A 20,718-nucleotide genomic window follows, 5' to 3' on the forward strand; every position below is an offset into this window, starting at 1 on the left:
ATTTATACCTGGAAATTTCTTTAAAAACTATGAGGGGAATTTACTAAAACTGGAGCAACTGTGTATGGCAAACAATTAGCTTATAGTTTTCCTTTAAGAGCCATAGCAGGCACGCGCCTCGTGGGCACGAGAGCCAGAACGGATATTTGTGCGTATGTAAACACACAAATCCCCATTCTGACAGGAAAGGAGAGACATATCTGTTTTTCCTAGTAAGTAGGAACAGCGATATGTATCCTCCTCCAGTCAGTACACTGCCCCAACAGTTAGAAGCACACATGAGGGAACACATTTAACCCCTTGATCGCCCCCTGGTGTTAACCCCTTCCCTGCCAGCGACATTTACACAGTAACCAGTGCATTTTTTATAGCACTGATCGCTGTATAAATGCCAATGGTCCCAAAAAAGTGTCAAAAGTGTCCGATCTGTCTGCCGCAATGTCGCAGTCCTGCTAAAAATCGCAGATCGCCACCATTACTAGTAAAAAAAATAAAAAATTAAAATGCCATAAATCTATCCCTATTTTGTAGACGCTATAACTTTTGTGCAAACCAATCAATATACGTTTATTGTGATTTTTTTTACCAAAAATATTCAATATTTTTTTGATTAAAATTGGGAATAATTATTATAGCAAAATAGTTACATAGTTACATAGTTAGTAAGGTTGAATAAAGACACCAGTCCATCCAGTTCAACCTGAGTGAGTGTCTACAATTCTCCCTATTCCTGTACATTGCTCACATTGATCCCTACCCTCAAGGAGCCCACAATCCAAGGTCCCCATTCATATATTAGGGCCAATTTTGGACAGAAGCCAATTGACCTACTTGCATGTCTTTGGAGTGTGGGAGGAAACCGGAGTACCTGGAGGAAACCCACGCAAGCACGGGGAGAACATGCAAACCCCAGGCAGGTAGTGTTGTGGTTGGTATTTGAACCAGCAACCCTTTGTACTGCCAGGTGAGAGTGCTAACCACTACACCACTGTGCCACCCCGTAAAAAAATATTGTTATTTTTTTTCCAAATTGTCACTCTTTTTTTGTTTTAGCGCAAAAAATAAAAAATGGAGGTAATCAAATACCACCAAAAGAAAGCTCTATTTGTGGGGAATAAAAGAACATCAATTTTGTTTGGGTACAGCGTTGCATGACCGTGCAATTGTCAATTAAAGCGACAAAGCGCCATATTGCAAACAATGGCCTGGTCATTAAGGGGGCAAATCCTTCCGGGGCCGAAATGATTAATGAAACAAGTGGAAGATAGAAGCTGATTAGTTGTCATGCACAGATTTTGTCTGCTACAGTTTTGATACATTTCCCACAGTATGTTTACTGTTTTACACGCCTAAGGATTTGTCATTTTGGCCAGCCATTATTGTGATACAAGTCAAGATAATTATTCTTTTTTCCAGGACTATTTTTCTTCTCTTTGGACAGGGTGATGTTGCTGACTTATTGTCTAATGAGCAGGTTGAGAGGTGACACAGGTTTGGTTGCTGAACTTGGAATTAGGTGTATCACTTGTTTGGTTGTACATTATAATGTTATTTGTCCAGAGTTTCACTTTAGCTGCTCACTAAATGTGATACCTGTTGCTCCAAGCAACAACCCCTGATCTCATATGTGCCTCACCCCTCTCCCTGCCAGCTCAGTTTAGATGGGTGACATACATGATTTAAATCAGAGACCAAGGGTTTGTAGGTAAACAGCTTCTGCTATGCTATCATTTAAAAAAAACATAATACTCAATGGCAACAATGTCATATGTCCACCATACTTGTAAATGAAAAATGCTATATATAAAATTAAAAAGAAAATATTTAAAGCATCACTCTAAAGAGATTTATACTTTTATCCAGGGTGCTTCTGACCTGTTTGAGTTGACAACTCAGTTGCTCTGCTGCAATGAAAATACAAGCAGTGTTCTGCCACTGCCACTGCAGAGCTGTATTGTATTTTTGTATCTGTATTTTGTTTTTACCCAGATAATCCCTTCAAATTAAATTTATGAGCTATGATATTTTTAGTTATACATGCTACTTCGAGCAGCAACAGCTTCTAGGTCACTTATTTTGAACAACCAATTCCAAGCAACTAGTTTCAAAAAAGCAGACATTTCTTCATTTTTTGTTAGTACTCCAGTTTTCAAAAGAACAGTCAGCAGTTTGTTTGTTTTTGTTTTTTGGGGGGGGTTATACTTTGATGAAACAATGGATGGAAAACTTCAAAGCCTCAACTAAAGAAGACATACAGTACCTGTCAGAAGATGGCTATTCCTCCTGACAATATTATTTTGGTCTAAAACGTAAAGGGAGGAGTTAACTTAATGTGAAAAATCACTATACTGCCTGAAAACGAATTAATTGTACATGTCTTTTTGGCCCAAAAGCTCTATCTCCCTACATTTCTAAAGGATCTGTCACTATTTTAAGAGGAATGTACAGTATGTCATTAATTTATTCTGATAAGGACTAAATAAATGAAACAATTATAATGTTTTTTGTCTGTCTATTTGGATAACCCACAGTGCTCTATATATCCTTTTTCATATATTAATGGTTTATTTATAAAATTACATTTGTCTACATATATAAAAAAAATTATATAATAGACATATGCACATATAGCAAAATAATTAAAATAAAATGGATCCAAAATCATTGTAGTTTCCCTTTACATGGTTAAGAAGCCGTAAATAAATCTACATTTGCCACAGGTCACTAGTAAAAGTAATTAACATAGTTCTATAAAATGAAACAATGGCTTGAATCATCTTTTGTCATTTTTTTCTAGCCTCTATTACATCTCTCTGAATTTTTATACTCAGACTGTGGAAGTCTAACTACATAGGAAAAAAAAAAAACTATTATATCAGTAATATTAATTATATTAATTCACAGAGAAGACATAAGATGATAATTTCCAATAGTATTGAAGTAATAACATTTTACGAGATAACAAATTGTTAATGAGTTCAAGCACTAACTCTGGTTGTAACATGATTACTTAATATGATCTCTATATTTTCTACTTCTTTTGGCATTTTATGCCTGTTATAAACCCTGAATGAAAACCATAGGAGAAGTTTATCTAGTCTCTGCTTTGGCAGCTAAATATGCACACAGCATGCCCTGTAGGCACTTCCTTCAAGCTGTTGGATGGCGTAGCAGCTGTTCATTCTTTTAAAAATGGCATTTCGCAAAGTCTCCAAAATGGTTCTTATGTCTGTTACCTGCTGTGCTTATTTCGTACGGCTCATCTTAAAGCAGACATACCAGTAACTTTACAAGCCTGCACAAATTCATTTCTGACATGTCACTATATATATAGATATTGTTTTTTAAATGTAACCTTTTATCATTACAAATCAGCTCTTGATATGTAGTCAGGTACATTTTAGGTTTGCTCTGGGAGAATTATGCCACTTAAGCCTCATACACATGGTACGATTGCTGGCCAACCGAACGTCTGATTTTTGTCAAAAGGGAGTGTGCCAGGATCTTGTCTTGCATACTAATGGTACACAATTGTCACGCTATAAACACGAACGTAGTGAGGTACTACGAGGAATTTCAGCTCTTGAGTGCCACCCTTTGGGCCCCTTCTGCTAATTTCGTGTTTGGTGAGCATTAATTCCGAGAATACTTGTTTGTACTTTCGACTTTTGTGTACTGACCATACGAAGATCTGACGTCAAACCGTTGTCTGTTGAAAATTTACTAGCCTGTCATCCAACATTTGGCAGAAAGTTGGACAACAATTGTCAAAAGGAGAGTACTAATGGTAAGATTTTAGGACAACAGTCTGTCAACAGACAATCCCCTGCCAACAATCGTACCGTGTGTAGGAGGCTTAAGTATTTCTTTCTTCAGTGGTCTGTGTAGTGGCCTTATAGGCCATAGGGTAAATAGTAGCAAGGAAACTGATCTATAAGAGACTGTGACCGAATTTCACATTTGTAGGTCCCAGAATGAGAGATAGTAGAGGAACAGAGCTAGGGGTGACTTGATGGACATTTACATTGGTAGTTCACTGAGTAAGATGCAGCATGGAAGCCAATCTTTGAAGACTGTGATGGCTTTTTACACTGGCTGGTTACAAATTGCAGCAACATATTAAGTTTTGCTTTTGGGTTTGATACCACTTTAATAAATTCAGTAAAAGGAAAAAGGATGGGGAGGGGGGTGGGAGTATGTACTCAAGCCCAGAGTTGAGCTTTAGAGTGTATCTAAGGCCAAAATATTTTATTCACGTTTTGAATAGAGTAGGGAAGAGCTAGCAACTTTGTCAGATTTTATTGCCATCTGTATTCCCACTGAGGATATTCACCCTCTTTATTGTGATTTACTAAAGACAAAAACACTGTTCACTTTGCAAGTGAAGGTTCTACTCTGCAAAGGAGTTTACCCCAGAGCTTAATGAATGTGGTGAAGTTTCACTTTGCAAAGAATACCCAATTATGTGCAAAGAAAAAACAGTATTTTTGCTTGCACGTGATTGCAGTGGCGGGCAGTGGATATTTCTTTTTGGGGGGGCAGCAAACAGTATGCCACCCCCAACCCCTCCTTTGGTCGGTCAGTCAGTAGCACTTAACCCTCCTGCTCTCCACAGGTCTTCAGGGCAGCCGTGACGGGGGCTTATGTTTCCTCCCTCTGGCTTTGATCAGGTGCTTCAACAAAAAACCCTGGCCGCTGTAAATCATGCGCCTGGTGCACTGAAAGGGGCCGGACACATGAATAGAGGTTGGCCGCGTCAGCCATGGATAGAATTATGCTGTGCATGAATCCATTAATTGCATATAGGGGGTGGCCTGGAGAGAGGGGTCGGCAGTGCATATTTGGATGATGGAAGTCAGGAGAGTTTCACATCATTCCCTAAGCTCTATGGATAATTTCCGTGAAGAGTGCAAATGCATTGGAAAATGAACAGTCTATTTGCCTTTAGTAAATCAACCCCTATGTGTCCAGAGTAGTAAAATCACCAGGACTGAAAGTGTGGGTAAATCCAAAATTTGAATCACTGGACCGGTAATAGAGTAAATATCTTCTATTGGGGACACTTGCTCTGGTTACTATCTGTTTTTCTTACTTTGGAGAAATTTCCTTTTACTTGCTGTTGTGTGTTGGGGGTAGCGGTTTTAACCATTTATTACTATAGCGACAAATTTAAAAAACTAAGTTTGGCTTTAGTTACACTTTAATTTAAAACCCATTTAACTTAAGAAATTAAATATTTCTTCGAAAGGTACATTCCAGTTATACATAAACACTTTTCATTAAAACTGACTTGGGGGGGATACAGATGCAATAGGCATATCTACTTGCTAAAACAATTTAGTTTGAGGCCCCATTGTTTTCTAAAAGACTCTAAATTTGTGCATCAACGCTATTGTGTTCCCTCTGTGATGAGCCTGCACATCACAGAATCATGTAATAAGAGGCCGCAGGCCCTCTAAGAAACAATATGAATAGCCTGCCAGTTTACAGTTTACAGTGGATTATATATTTGGATTAAAGATAAATTAATAAAATGTAGAGCATAGACAGTTCAATAACTGATTTTGCTTGTTGAAAAGAGTTGTTTTTTTAGTAAGCACGAATGCAGAATAGATTCTAAAACTTTGTTTTACAAATATAAACTTTCTTTGAGAAACCAGATACATTTAAAAAATGTGTTCGGGAAATCCTTTCTATAGTGAGTAATTCATACCATTAAGGCCAAACTCACATACTGATAACAGATGGCAACCATTTTAAGGTCTTTTACGTGCCACTGTGCAGGGAGGTACGCAGAGCCACAGATGGGTAAATAGTTTTCTTCCCACAAAACAACATGCCGAGAGCTGACACTGGCTTCACGGCTCTGACCTAGGGAAACAGGTGCTGTGTGTGTGTGCTTCACTCCATTACCTTGTCTTTCTGTTGGTGCCACTGGCTGACCTGCAAGCCGTACTCCAGACTTTGTCGTTTCTGCCTCATCTTCTTATCTAGCTGCCGCCTCCTGTCTTGTAGCAGTTCCAGAAGGTCTTCAATTCTGGAGCAGCTGCAGCGAGCCCCCTTTATCATCTCTGAGTTTGAAACTGGCTGCTGAGATGTGAACTGCTGGATGAATTCAGTGACTTCCTGGCTTTTGTTCAGCAAGGCGAGCGATCGCTCTAAAACAGCTTAAAAGAAAAAAGTGAACTTTCAAAAAAGTCCTTTTTGTGTATTTTAGTGCATTCCTAATCTTTTAAATATCATCTACCTAAACTTTACCAGTATAAGGCCGCGTACACACGGGCGGACTGTTCGCCCAACCTTGTTCGGCAAACAGTTTCATCAAACAGTCCGCTCAAAATTTGCATGAGCGGACTTGCCCACACACGAGCGGACTGTTTGACGAACAAGGTTGGGCAAACAGTTCGCTCAACTTTTGAAATGAACGGACTCGCCCACGTAAGGCGGAGGCAAATCCGCCCATTTCGAGCGCGTGTACAGGTAGGCGGGGCCCGCGAAGGAGACGTCGCGGGCTCCGCCGCCTGGAATGGGCTTAAAGGGGAACCCCAACGCCGAAAAAAATCGGCGTGGGGGTTCCCCCAAAGTCCACACCAGACCCTTGTCCGAGCACGCTACCCGGCCGGCCAGGAAAGGGGGGCGAGCGAGCGTGCCCCCCCTCCTGAGCCGTACCAGGCCGCGTGCCCTCAACATGGGGGGTGCCTTGGGGAAGGGGGGGCCGCGCGGCCCCCCCACCCCAAAGCACCTTGTCCCCATGTTGATGAGGACAAGGGCCTCTTCCCGACAACCCTGGCCGTTGGTTGTCGGGGTCTGCGGGCGGGGGGCTTATCGGAATCCGGGAGCCCCCTTTAAGAAGGGGGCCCCCGGATACCGGCCCCCCACCCTATGTGAATGAGTATGGGGTACAATGTACCCCTACCCATTCACCTGTGAACGAAAGTACAATAAAAAACACAACACAGAGAAAAAATATTTTATTGCACAGCCGGGGGTCTTCCGTCTTCGGGGGTCTTCTCGCCGGACTCCTCCGCTATGTGTGTGTAGCTCTTTTGCTAGCGGAGGAGTCCGGCTTTCTTCCTCCCCGCCGTCGGCCTCTTCTCCCGACTTCGGGGGTCTTGTCCCCCTCTTCGGTTCTTCTGCCGGGCCACCGCGCCTTCTTGTAGCTCTTTTACAGGCGGTGGCCCGGTCTTCTGTCGCCGCCGTCGTCGCCGCCGCCGCCGCCGCCTTCCGTTCTTGTTCTTCTTCTTGTTCTTCTTCTTCTCCTGGAGATGTTGACTCGACGAGCTCTCCGGCCGGAATGCCAGGGACACGCTCCGCTGCCACTTATATAGTGACAATGGGGCGGTGTCACATGGTATATGTCACATGGGTTGGTCACATGGGTTGATGTCACATGGGGACTATGACATCGTAAGGGGGCGGGGTCACCATGTGACCAACCCATGTGACATATACCATGTGACACCGCCCCATTGTCACTATATAAGTGACCGCACAGCGCGGCTCTGGCATTCCGGCCGGAGAGCTCGTCGAGTCAACATCTCCAGGAGAAGAAGAAGAACAAGAAGAAGAACAAGAACGGAAGGCGGCGGCGGCGGCGACGACAGCGGCGACAGAAGACCGGGCCACCGCCTGTAAAAGAGCTACAAGAAGGCGCGGTGGCCCGGCAGAAGAACCGAAGAGGGGGACAAGACCCCCGAAGTCGGGAGAAGAGGCCGGCGGCGGGGAGGAAGAAAGCCGGACTCCTCCGCTAGCAAAAGAGCTACACACACATAGCGGAGGAGTCCGGCGAGAAGACCCCCGAAGACGGAAGACCCCCGGCTGTGCAATAAAATATTTTTTCTCTGTGTTGTGTTTTTTATTGTACTTTCGTTCACAGGTGAATGGGTAGGGGTACATTGTACCCCATACTCATTCACATAGGGTGGGGGGCCGGTATCCGGGGGCCCCCTTCTTAAAGGGGGCTCCCGGATTCCGATAAGCCCCCCGCCCGCAGACCCCGACAACCAACGGCCAGGGTTGTCGGGAAGAGGCCCTTGTCCTCATCAACATGGGGACAAGGTGCTTTGGGGTGGGGGGGCCGCGCGGCCCCCCCTTCCCCAAGGCACCCCCCATGTTGAGGGCACGCGGCCTGGTACGGCTCAGGAGGGGGGGCGCGCTCGCTCGCCCCCCTTTCCTGGCCGGCCGGGTAGCGTGCTCGGACAAGGGTCTGGTGTGGACTTGGGGGAACCCCCACGCCGATTTTTTTCGGCGTTGGGGTTCCCCTTTAAGCCCATTCCAGGCGGCGGAGCCCGCGACGTCTCCTTCGCGGGCCCCGCCTACCTGTACACGCGCTCGAAATGGGCGGACTTTCCGAGCGGGAACAGTCCGCTCATTTCGAAAGTACAGCGGACAAGCCCACACACGGGCGGACTGTTCGCTCAAACACAGTTTCAGCGGACAGTTTTTCGGAATTTCCGAAAGACTTTGTCCGTCCAACTGTCCGCTGAAACTGTCCGCTGAAAGCCCACACACGAGCGGACTGTCCGCCCAAACACTGTTCAGCGGACAAGGTTGGGCGAACAGTCCGCCCGTGTGTACGCGGCCTAACAGTTATCCTTAAACTAAGCATAGAAAGAAGTTTTTTTATGTTTTGAATGTATATAAATGTGATCAAATTATTTAATAAATACAATTTTTATAACTTTTCTGTTGGCAGCATTTAGTTGTACAGTACACATACAGAGTAATCATATTTGCTTGTTATGTGTACAGACTATGCTTCCTGCATTGTGATTGCCCTTAACTGCCTTTTCTCGTGTATGTTAGTCTAATCTAACTGATTTAAACCGAAAAAATCTCTAGAAGCATATTGCTGTTATTTCAGCAGTAGAGGTGTCCAAAAACATATGGAGAACATTTTTTTTTTCACAAAAAGCCCAGTTTGTTGGAAAATATTTATGTTTAACAGTAAGAAGTCAGAAGTGGTTGTTTTCTGTCTGAAGTGCTTGAATTTGAATAGTCCACATCATAGTTATTAGCTATGACTAAACCCACTCTAGCTGAAATGCGTCAGTTATCCAGCATTACTGTGTGCTTAGCCTGATGTTAAAAATAAAGATGTCTTGTTTTTATCTGGAACCTCATCTTGATGGAGTATTTACTGCAAACGTTGTACCTAAGCTAAGCCAACAAAAGCTTGGGTCTCACACTGGTGTCTCACACTGGTGCCTCACAGCTGATGTGATTGAGGTGTAGAGATCCATCATTGTGATGTGGAGTATTTACTGCAAACGTTGTACCTAAGTTAAGCCAACAAAGGCTTGAGTCTCACACTGGTGCCTTGCAGCTAATGTGATTGAGGTGTAGAGATCCATCATTATGAAGTGGAGAATTTACAGCAAACGTACCTAAGCTAAGCCAACAAAAGCTTGGGTCTCACACCAGGGCCTCACAGCTGATGCGATTGGGGTGTAAAGATCAAGCGCTCCTTCCTGATTGTATGAGCTTTTTGATTGCCACAAACGATGCTCAAATTATTTTCTGTCTGGAAGTTTTGGGCCATGTGTGACAACTCTAATGCCCCGTACACATAATCGGACTTTCTGACAAAAAACGTATATTTTTGTTCGAAAGATGTTGGCTCCAACTTGTCTTGCATACACATGGGCACACAAATCTTGGCCAACAATTACGAATGTAGTGACGTACAAGACATACGTGATATCTTCATTGCGAATGCTAGTTTTACAAGACCGATCGCTTCCGGCTCGTACTTGATTCCAAGCATGCGTGGACTTTTGTCCGACTGACTTTTTTACACACGATCACAAAGTCTGACAACATTTATTTGTTGGTGGAAAAATTTAGAACCTGCTAGCCAATATTTGCTGGCGGAAATTCCAACAACAAATGTCCGATGGAATATACACACGGTCGGACTTTCCGCCAACAATCTCACATCCAAAATGTTTTGATCGTGTGTACATGGTATAAGAGATAGTGATGGCATCAACTGAGATAAAAATTGGTATTATACATCAACATAAAAATTAGCCAGTATCTGTGAATATACCTAAGGTTCTATGCATTGTAGATAATTAATTTAATTGGTCTCACAGTAAATGCTGTATAGCTTGGACAGGAAGGTACAAATTTTGCCTGGGTTAAAATGAAATGAATGCATGTGCACTGAATGGGAGCCACAGATGTGACATGGTAGTGGGGTAGGCTGATAAGGAATCTTTGGATTTTGGATGCCCATGGAGGAGACCGTGGTGCAACACTTGTAAGTTTGAGGTGATCTGTGTTTATTAAAAGTCAGCAGCTACACTTTTTGTTGCTGCTGAGTTTAATAAACAGAAACACGAGAGGGACGCCACTGGAATGATTTTTTCATGGACATTGAGAATTGGAGGTTATCCTGTTACATTTACTTGCATTCTTGTAGCTCACTTATGTTTGTTTTTTTACTACTACTACTATGCAAGGAATATGATTGGCATCCTACCTTATTTGGGGATTTTTGAGGGGGTATATGTTTGTATGTTTGGTAATATAACTTTACTGCATTGGACCCTTTACCTTGTTTGCATCAGTTCAGCATAAGTTACTGTTATAGTCAGAAGTACATATAGCTAGCCACATCTACATAGACAATAAGGTTCAGCTGGTGCTTTTTTTTTTGGGGGGGGGGGGCATTTAAATGGCTTGTATTGGAGGGTTGAATGTATAGAGGTGGCCTGGTTATTTAAGACATTAATAATGATTTTTTGATCAGACCAAATTAATAAAGAATTTAATAGGTGCACTGTATTTTCTTTTATTATTTTCTTGTGGCGATCTTGTAACCTTCGTTTTCCTTCATTTGTAATTATATTTATTGAATGGCTTTCTGCCATGCTTGCCAGATTACCCACACTTGGCAGAAAATATGTAAAGTGGAAAAACTTATTTTAAAGGCACTCAATATTAAGATTAATATGGAGTCTCTGGAAATGCTGGTTGCCGAGGTATTTTTCTGATCTTGTGGTTTCAATATTTTTGAGTCATTGACCCAGAACAAGTCAGAACTCCTGATCTGCATATCTGTAATTGCAGTGACAAATAAAGGACTAGATCTACTGGACCATTATGAGAGATAGGTAACTAGCATTTTCAAAAGTAGAGATGTGCAAAGGCATGTTCATATTTGCTTTAGTACAGGTTTTCTTTGAACTCAATAGCTTTTATACATGAAGGACATTTGTATTAAAGGCATCCCTTACCTTTTGTATGCTGTTGGTACTGTTGCAGGCATTCTGGAATATTGTCGACAGTTTCTTGTATATTCTGGAGAAAGGACTCGGCATTATCAACTGCATCAGCAAACTAAAAAGAGAGAAGCAAAGAGCATAAATTGAAAAATGATGAGAAACTGCATGAACAAATGCTTATAAAATCTTGTCTGTTCAATAGACTAAAAACTACTGCAAAAAATTCACCTTCATACACGAAATCATAGAAATCTTGTTATCTACTTACTTTTAAGAATACATTCTGTATAATATACAGACTATTCAACCCTAATGGGTTTACTTCCTCTTTGATTCCCTGCAAAGGTAAAGCATAATGGACTACTATGCATCGCATAGTAGTCCATTATGTGTCACTTACCTGACCTGACCGATGTCCCCTTGTGTATGGAGCCTCCATCTTCTTGGTGGGTCTCGCTGCTCCAGCGCTGTCATTCGATGAAGCCGCAATGACGTCACTCCCGCGCTTGTGCACGGGAGCCGCCACTCGCGGCATATCACCGTTGACAGCAGCACGCTTAGTGCGCCTGCGTGCCGCTGTCTACGGCGCATGCACCGTAGACAGCGGTGCTTGTGTTTTGGCAAATATCTCCTAAACCGTGTAGGTTTAGGAGATATTTCTTGGACCTACAGGTAATCCTTAATCTAGGCTTACCTGTAGGTCAAAGTGGTTTGTAAGGGTTTACAACCACTTTAAATAATAATGCAAAACGCAATGTGCATAACCTTTAACATAAGCTCAGAGGCTCCATGCTCAGGTTCTTTTCCTCTCTGCATGCTCCTGAAAAGGTGATAAGGGGGAGCAAGGAATTTTTAGCAACATAGTTGCTAGCTGACAGAAAGTGATGCAGTGTGTGATGTTTTAGTGTTCAGTATTAGGGGTACTGGGAGACAGTGAGGTTCAGAGTCCAGGGTTTAGGAGGTACAATGTCAAGAGTGCTGGGGAATAGGGAGGTTCAGAGTCAGGGGTGCAGTAAGGTTTAGTGACAGGGAAGTGTCAAAGTGCAGAGTGCCAGGGGTACTGTGTTCCTCATATTCCTGAATAGAAAAGATTTCTTATTTTAAGCCAGCAGGGAGGCTTCTCTAACCAAGTGCCTCCTGGTATGATGCAGGCTCTTGGACTGCATTACCCTCTAATAAGGTAAGTGCAAAGGGGTTTAGTTATCAGGGGGAAGAAAGGGTAATTTAGGCCTCCTTTAGACTCATGTGTTGCAGTAATGCAGTGGCTCAAGCCACTACACCTGTGGCTTTCTGAACACCTGAGCAGTGACTACATCTGATAGGATGTAGTCATTGTTCTGCTGACAGTTTCCTATGGCAAGGCAAATAAGCTCTAACACCTATTGTCAATAATGCTGATCCAACCCAACGCACCTACAAGTGACAATTATTGGTGAACAAGAGTCAGCCCCTGTAGCCTGTGTCTCAGCGGCTACAGCAGTCAGATATCCTTGTAATACCTGCCTCTATTCCTGTAAATATGGGAGTTTTTGGTGTTCCCACCCACCTTTAAATGTTAAAACATCTATTGTTACATTCTCCATAATATAAAATAAATCCAACAGAAGAGTTGCATTCCCTCATACAGGGGGTCCCCTACTTACAAACATCCGCCTTACAAACATCCGACTTACAAACGACTCCTACTTACAAACGGAGGGAGATAACAGGAAGTAAGAGGAAATCTACCTCTAGGAATGGGAATTCTCTCCTGTAAGGCCGCGTACACACGCGGGGACTGTTCGCCCAACTTTGTCCGCTGAACAGTGTTTCGGCAAACAGCCCGCTCGTGTGTGGGCTTTCAGCGGACAGTTTCAGCGAACAGTCCGCTGAACAAGGTTTTTCGGAAATTCCGAAAAACTGTCCGCTGAAACTTTGTTTCAGCGAACAGTCCCCTCGTGTGTAGGCTTGTTCGTCAAACTAAGTTCCGCGCATGCTCAGAAAGGATTTACACGCCGAAAGTTATAATGCAGTGTATAGGACGTCGTATTTTTCGTCCCGTCGTCAGCAAACTGTTCGTTCGTCGTGTGTGGCCATGTCCGTCCATGCTAATTTTGAGCGGACTGTTTGCCGAAACTGTTTGACGGACAAAGTTGGGCGAACAGTCCCCGCGTGTGTACGCGGCCTAAGAGTTAATATGGGAAAAAGGTGTCTCCACTGATGCTTTATCACCAATCCTTGTTTCCCTAACAGCCAAAAATGTTCAAAATCCAATTATCATTGGGACAGAAAGTGAGGTGAAATCTTCTGTACAGGGGCACAGACAGCTAAACAAATGTTACAGGGGTGATAACCCTTCCTTATGTTATCCAAAAAGCTTAAAAATCGTTTTTTTGGCTGGAGCTACACTTAAAAAATGTACATGTTCCGACTTACAAACAGATTCAACTTAAGAACAAACCTAAAGTCCCTATCTTCTTTGTAACCCGGGGACCCCCTGTACTAGCAAAAGAGCCCTGGGGAGAGATAAGGTGCTGTAAGGTACAGTGCCTTGAAAAAGTATTCATACACCTTAAAATTATCCACGTTTTGTCATGTTACAACCTAAAAACATAAATGTATTTTATTGAGATTTTATGTGATAGACCAACACAAAGTGGCACATAATTGTGAAGTGGAAAGAAAATTAAATGTTTTTCAATTTTTTTTACAAATAAATATCCGAAAAGTGGTGTGCATTTGTATTCAGCCTCCTTTACTCTGATACCCCTAATGAAAATCTAGTGGAACCAATTGCCAATAGAGTCCACCTGTGTGTAATTTAATCTCAGTATAAATATAGCTGTTCTGTGAAGCATTCAGAGGTTTGTTAGAAAGCCTTAGTGAACAAACAGCATCATGAAGGCCATGGAACACACCAGATATGTCAGGGATAAAAGTTGTGGAGAAGTTTAAAACAGGGTTAATTTATAAAAAAAATATCCCAAGCTTTAAACATCTCACAGAGCACTGTTCAATCCATCATCTGAAAATGGAAAGAGTATTGCACAACTGCAAAACTACCAATACATGGCTGTCCACCTAAACTGACAGGCTGGGGCAAGGAGAGCATTAATCAGAGAAGCAGCCAAGAGGCCCATGGTAACTCTGGAGGAGCTGCAGAGATCCACAGCTCAGGTAGGAGAATCTGTCCGCAGGACAACTATTAGTCGTGCACTTCACAAATCTGGCCTTTATGAAAGAGTGTCAAGAAGAAAGCCATTGTTGAAAGAAAGTCCGGTTTTCAGTTTGTGAGAATGTAAGTGGGGAACACAGCGAACATGTGGAAGAAGGTGCTCTGTTCAGATGAGACCAAAATTTTACTTTTTGGCCTAAAAGCAAAACACGGTGTGTTTTGGGGGTGCCACAGTTCCTTCTACTATAAGGCTGGCAGGAGCAGTGACAGTGGCATCATTTTTTCTGTCATCCCAGTACTGGAAGCAGCTAAGAGAGGAAGAGAGCCGAGCGAAGGTGTGGGCTATGCTTTCTCTCTCCCCCTCCTCCACATAAGCTCGCACATAATGAAGGGGGGCACAATTTGGCATCTTTGCCCTGGACACTGGATGATCTTGTCCCAGCACTGGTCCCAGGGTTATGTTTATTAACCACTTGCCGACCGCCGCACGACGATATACGTCGACAGAATGGCACGGGCAGGCATATGGGCGTATATATACGTCCCTGCCTTCCCGCGGGTGGGGGGCCCGATCGGGCCCCCCCCCGGTGCCTGCGGCGGTCGGTATTCGTTCGGGAGCGATCCGGGATGAGGGGGCGGCCATTCATTCATGGCCACCCCCTCGCAATCGCTCCCGACGAATGGAAATGCTCCGTGACATCACTTCCTCTCCTGTAATGTAAACACAGGAGAGGAAGTGATGTAATCTCTCCTCCGTGTCGGTATTTTTCGTTCCGGCACCGAGGAGAGAGGATCGGTGAGTTGCACCAACACGACACTACACAGTAGAACATGCCAGGCACACTCACACCCCCCCTTCACCCCCCGATCACCCCCCCAATTACCCCTGCCCCCCCAGTCACAGTGACACCAATTGCATTTTTTATTTTTTTTTGCATTGGTGTCATTTGTGACTGTAATAACTGTTAGGGCAGTTAGGGTTAGCCCCCTTTAGTTCTAATGTACCCCCCTAACCCCCCCAATAAAGGTTTAACCCCGTGATCACCCCCCGTCGCCAGTGTCACTAAGGCTGGGTTCACATTGCAGCGGTTTATGAGAACGAATGTGATTCGCACCGCACTGCAGTGCAAATCACATCCGATCTCTGTGCGATTCGAGTTCAGCCATACAGATAGTATGGCTAAATTCGCGCCGCACCCGCCGCACCCGCCGCAAATTCGCACGGGACCCTTTTTTTGGTCCGCAGCAGAATCGGATCGCATGGGTGTTCACACCATGCGATCCGAGTTTGCAGATCGCACTGCGATATGCGAACTGATCTGGGGGTGTCATTAACATTTCACTGACACTCCCAGCAGTTCGCATAGGGCAGTGTGAACTGCCGCCGGGAGGCATGCGATGCGGGAACCCGCCGCGGATTCGTGGCGTTCCCGCATCGCTCCAGTGTGAACCCAGCCTAATAAGCGATCATTTTTCTGATCGCTGTATTAGTGTCACAGGTGACGCTAGTTAGGCAGGTAGGTATTTAGGTTCGCCGCAGCTTTTTATAGCGCCAGGGACCCCCATATACTACCGCATAAAGCCCCCTGATTGCCCCCTAGTTAACCCTTTCACCAGTGATCACCATATAACTGTTACAGGTGACGCTGGTTGGTTAGTTATTTTTTTATAGTTTCAGGGCACCCGCCATTTATTACCTAATAAAGGTTTAACCCCCTGATCACCCGGCGGGTGTCATTTGTGACTGTAATAACTGTTAGGGCAGTTAGGGTTAGCCCCCTTTAGTTCTAAGGTACCCCCCTAACCCCCCCAATAAAGGTTTAACCCCGTGATCACCCCCCGTCGCCAGTGTCACTAAGGCTGGGTTCACATTGCAGCGGTTTATGAGAACGGATGTGATTCGCACCGCACTGCAGTGCAAATCACATCCGATCTCTGTGCGATTCGAGTTCAGCCATACAGATAGTATGGCTAAATTCGTGTCGCACCCGCCGCACCCGCCGCAAACTCGCCGGGACCCTTTTTTTGGTCCGCAGCAGAATCGGATCGCATGGGTGTTCACACCATGCGATCCGAGTTTCCAGATCGCACTGCGATATGCGAACTGATCTGGGGGTGTCATTAACATTTCACTGACACTCCCAGCAGTTCGCATAGGGCAGTGTGAACTGCCGCCGGGAGGCATGTGATGCGGGAACCCGCCGCGGATTCGTGGCGTTCCTGCATCGCTCCAGTGTGAACCCAGCCTAATAAGCGATCGTTTTTCTGATCGCTGTATTAGTGTCACAGGTGACGCTAGTTAGGCAGGTAGGTATTTAGGTTCGCCGCAGCTTTTAATAGCGCCAGGGACCCCCACATACTACCGCATAAAGCCCCCTGATTGCCCCCTAGTTAACCCTTTCACCAGTGATCACCATATAACTGTTACAGGTGACGCTGGTTGGTTAGTTATTTTTTATAGTTTCAGGGCACCCGCCATTTATTACCTAGTCTCACTAGTGTACCCCTAAATTTAGGGGTGTCTACTTTCCAAAATGGGGTCATTTGGGGGGGGGTTTGTGCCATCTTGGCATTTTATGGCCTTCAAAACTGTAACGCCCTTAGAAAGCCTGAAGGCGGTGCTTGGTTTTGGGGCCCCGTACACGGCTAGGCTCCCAAAAAGTCCCACATATGTGGTATCCCCGTACTCAGGAGAAGCAGCAGAATTTATTTTGGGGTGTCATTTCACATATGCCCACGGCATGCGTAAGCAATATATCATTTAGTGACAACTTTGTGAAAAAAAATAAATAAAAGTTTGTAATTTTCCCGCAACTTGTGGCAAAATATAAAATATTCCATGGACTCAACATGCCTCTCAGCAAATAGCTTGGGGTGTCTACTTTCTAAAATGGGGTCATTTGTGGGGGTTTTGTGCCATCTTGGCATTTTATGGCCTTCAAAACTGTAATAGGTAGTGAGGAGTGAAGTCAAATATTTACGCCCTTAGAAAACCTGAAGGCGGTTCTTGGCTTTCGGGGCCCCGTACGCGGCTAGGCTCCCAAAAAATCCCACACATGTGGTATCCCCGTACTCAGGAGAAGCAGCAGAATTTATTTTGGGGTGTCATTTTACATATGCCCATGGCATGTGTGAGCAATATATCATTTAGTGACAACTTTGTGAAAAAAAAATAAAAAAAAATTTAAGTTTGTAATTTTCCCGCAACTTGTGGCAAAATATAAAATATTCCATGGACTCAACATGCCTCTCAGCAAATAGCTTGGGGTGTCTACTTTCTAAAATGGGGTCATTTGTGGGGGTTTTGTGCCATCTTGGCATTTTATGGCCTTCAAAACTGTAATAGGTAGTGAGAAGTGAAATCAAAAATTTACGCCCTTAGAAAGCCTGAAGGCGGTGCTTGGTTTTCGGGGCCCCGTACACGGCTAGGCTCCCAAAAAGTCCCACATATGTGGTATCCCCGTACTCAGGAGAAGCAGCAGAATTTATTTTGGGGTGTCATTTCACATATGCCCATAGCATGTGTGAGCAATATATCATTTAGTGACAACTTTGTGTAAAAAAAAAAAAAAAATTTTTTGTCATTATTCAATCGCTTGAGGCCAAAAAATAAAATATTCAATGGGCTCAACATGCCACTTATCAATTTCCTTAGGGGGTCTACTTTCCAAATGGGGTCATTTGGGGGGGGTTTGTACTGCCCTGCCATTTTAGCACCTCAAGAAATGAGATAGGCAGTCGTAAACTAAAAGCTGCGTAAATTCCAGAAAACGTACCTTAGTTTGTAGATGTGACAACTTTTGCGCAAACCAATAAATATACAGTTATTGACTTTTTTTTTACCAAAGACATGTGGCTGAATACATTTTGGCCTAAATATATGACTAAAATTGAGTTTATTGGATTTTTCTAATAACAAAAAGTAGAAAATATCATTTTTTTTCAAAATTTGCGGTCTTTTTACGTTTATATCGCAAAAAATAAAAATCGCAGAGGCAATCAAATACCATCAAAAGAAAGCTCTATTTGTGGGAAGAAAAGGACGCAAATTTTGTTTGGGTACAACATTGCATGACCGCGCAATTACCAGTTAAAGCAGCGCAGTGCCAAATTGTAAAAAGACCTCTGGTCATTGACCAGCAAAATGGTCCGGTCTGAAAGTGGTTAATGATATAGAGGTTGAAATCAATAGCTTATGTTCAGCTCATATATTCAAGAGATAAATCAATAATGTTCTCTCTTTACAAAAACACTAGTTTAGCCTCATCTTGAATATGCAGTTGATGAAGGGTAGCAAAATTAATAAGGGGTATGGAGGACTTCAGTCTTGACAATGATCCTACTGCAGGCCTATGCCATAATGTGATAGTATACACCGAATGTGTATATGAGGGCTCCTGCGCTATATGTAAAAAAATTAAAAGGCACAGTTCTATTCCAATAGGTGCAGCAAACACTTTATGAGTTGGCTCTCATTAAATATGAATAGAATAAAAAGGGGTGTTGGGCGTCCTAAAATAAAACTACAGCTACTAAATACTCAATCTATATCTTAAAAGTGTCAAAGATATGATAGTGTGAATAATAATTAAAAACAAAGTGCAAACGTGCTTAATAAATCAAAAATAATAATATCAGGAAAAAAATAGAACAAAGTGCATCTGTGCATAGCATATCCAAAATATTAAAAAAACTTCAAAATAATATGCAAGTAAATCAAATATCAACGACAGTGGTGCTGTGATAAAACATATAATATAGAGTAATAAAGTGCATACAGCAAAAAAATATATAAAAAAAATCCAAAAAAAAACAATTGGGTTTAATCAGAGTGACCCATACATAGTCCAATCGTGAATATTAAGGTGAAATATCACAACCAAATAAAATAGTGCAGTTGTGTTTTCACAGTGCCAAGCCAACTCTCTCCGTTCAGGTGGGTTTCACATGTTAGTGCTGGTCACACCAGGTAATTACCTTACTGCTGTAAGGTATACAGCAAAAATAGCCTTTTATAAGGAACACTTGAATTCGGGAGATGGACAGGGGGGGAACTTCACACTTCTCTAGCGTCACCGTCAACCATCAAATTCCTCCGTGGATACTATCAGGATATACACTCAAGGAATAGATAGAGTCCACCATAGTGTAGTAGATTAAAATAATACCGATTTTATTAAACAAATAGCAAACTACTCACAAAGGTAGAGAGGGACAGAGCGCACAGCAAAACAGACCGACGAGCGTGTCGCTCGGGTGTAGGCGTCACTTCCGGTTTCCTACGCGTTACGTCACACAGTGACTTCAACTGGGATGTTTCCATAGTGGCCGGAAGTGGCTTTTTGAGAGGACTGGGCGGGTATACCCCGCCCTTCATTTGCATATCGCGTCACGCTCGAGACACATTACAGAAAGAGCGAACGGTCAAACGGACACAGAACGAGGACTCAAAGCCCATAATGGTGGAAATTAATAATAAAGAAATGTTCATCTAAATAGCAAACACACCGCTTGCTATACAAGCCCAAACAATGACTAGGACTAATCCTTATGACTTATAATACAGAGAGCGCTGGCAGCCATTTTCTAGGAGACTAAATATATGTCTCTACAATGGTGAGAGCAGCCATTGTTTTGGAAGTAAATGTCTATTCATGTATTAGACAAAGAATATTCGTCTCGTTGTCATTTTGTTGGTGTCATTGTTTATTAGATGTAGATGTCGTAATCTATATAGTAATTATTAATTATACCAAAAAAATATAATTCTACAAAACGAATTAGAAGTGAGCAGGTACAAAAAGAACCATATATATAAAAAATGTATATATATATATATATATATATATATATATATATATAGAATAACATATATATACACAAGTGGTCGTGTAGACCACCATAATTTAAAATTAAACAAATTTCAGATGTAAAAAATGATGGAAGATAAAAATGATTGTATTGAATATTAATTTTGCTAAAAATTATAAGAACAACAATAAAGGAGGATCGCGGAAGTGACGTATACATTACAGATCATGTGATATATATCTAAAATACAATAATATATATAAAAAATATATAATATATATATATAATATATAAAATATATAAAATATTTATTATATATATTATATATATTATATATATTTATTATATATATTTATTATATATATTATATATATATTTTTATATATATTATTGTATTTTAGATATATATCACATGATCTGTAATGTATACGTCACTTCCGCGATCCTCCTTTATTGCTGTTCTTATAATTTTTAGTAAAATTAATATTCAATACAATCATTTTTATCTTCCATCATTTTTTA

General features: G+C 42.6%; 1 protein-coding gene across 2 annotated transcripts in view; it reads right to left on the reverse strand.

Moving 5' to 3' along the window:
* CCDC141 (coiled-coil domain containing 141) overlaps positions 1-20,718 on the reverse strand; it is a 232,130-nt gene that overhangs the window by 126,710 nt on the left and 84,702 nt on the right. For both annotated transcript variants that reach the window (XM_077448107.1, XM_077448106.1), the window contains exons 4-5: positions 11,244-11,346; positions 5,914-6,167 (exon numbers count right to left, since the gene is read on the reverse strand). In XM_077448107.1, the coding sequence (XP_077304233.1) occupies positions 5,914-6,167; positions 11,244-11,346 (357 nt within the window). The remainder of the gene's footprint in view (positions 1-5,913; positions 6,168-11,243; positions 11,347-20,718) is intronic.

Source organism: Lithobates pipiens, unplaced genomic scaffold (assembly GCF_037356315.1).
Source record: "Lithobates pipiens isolate NorthernLeopardFrog02 unplaced genomic scaffold, aLitPip1_a1.2 Scaffold_22, whole genome shotgun sequence".
In the NCBI taxonomy this organism is placed as follows: domain Eukaryota; kingdom Metazoa; phylum Chordata; class Amphibia; order Anura; family Ranidae; genus Lithobates; species Lithobates pipiens.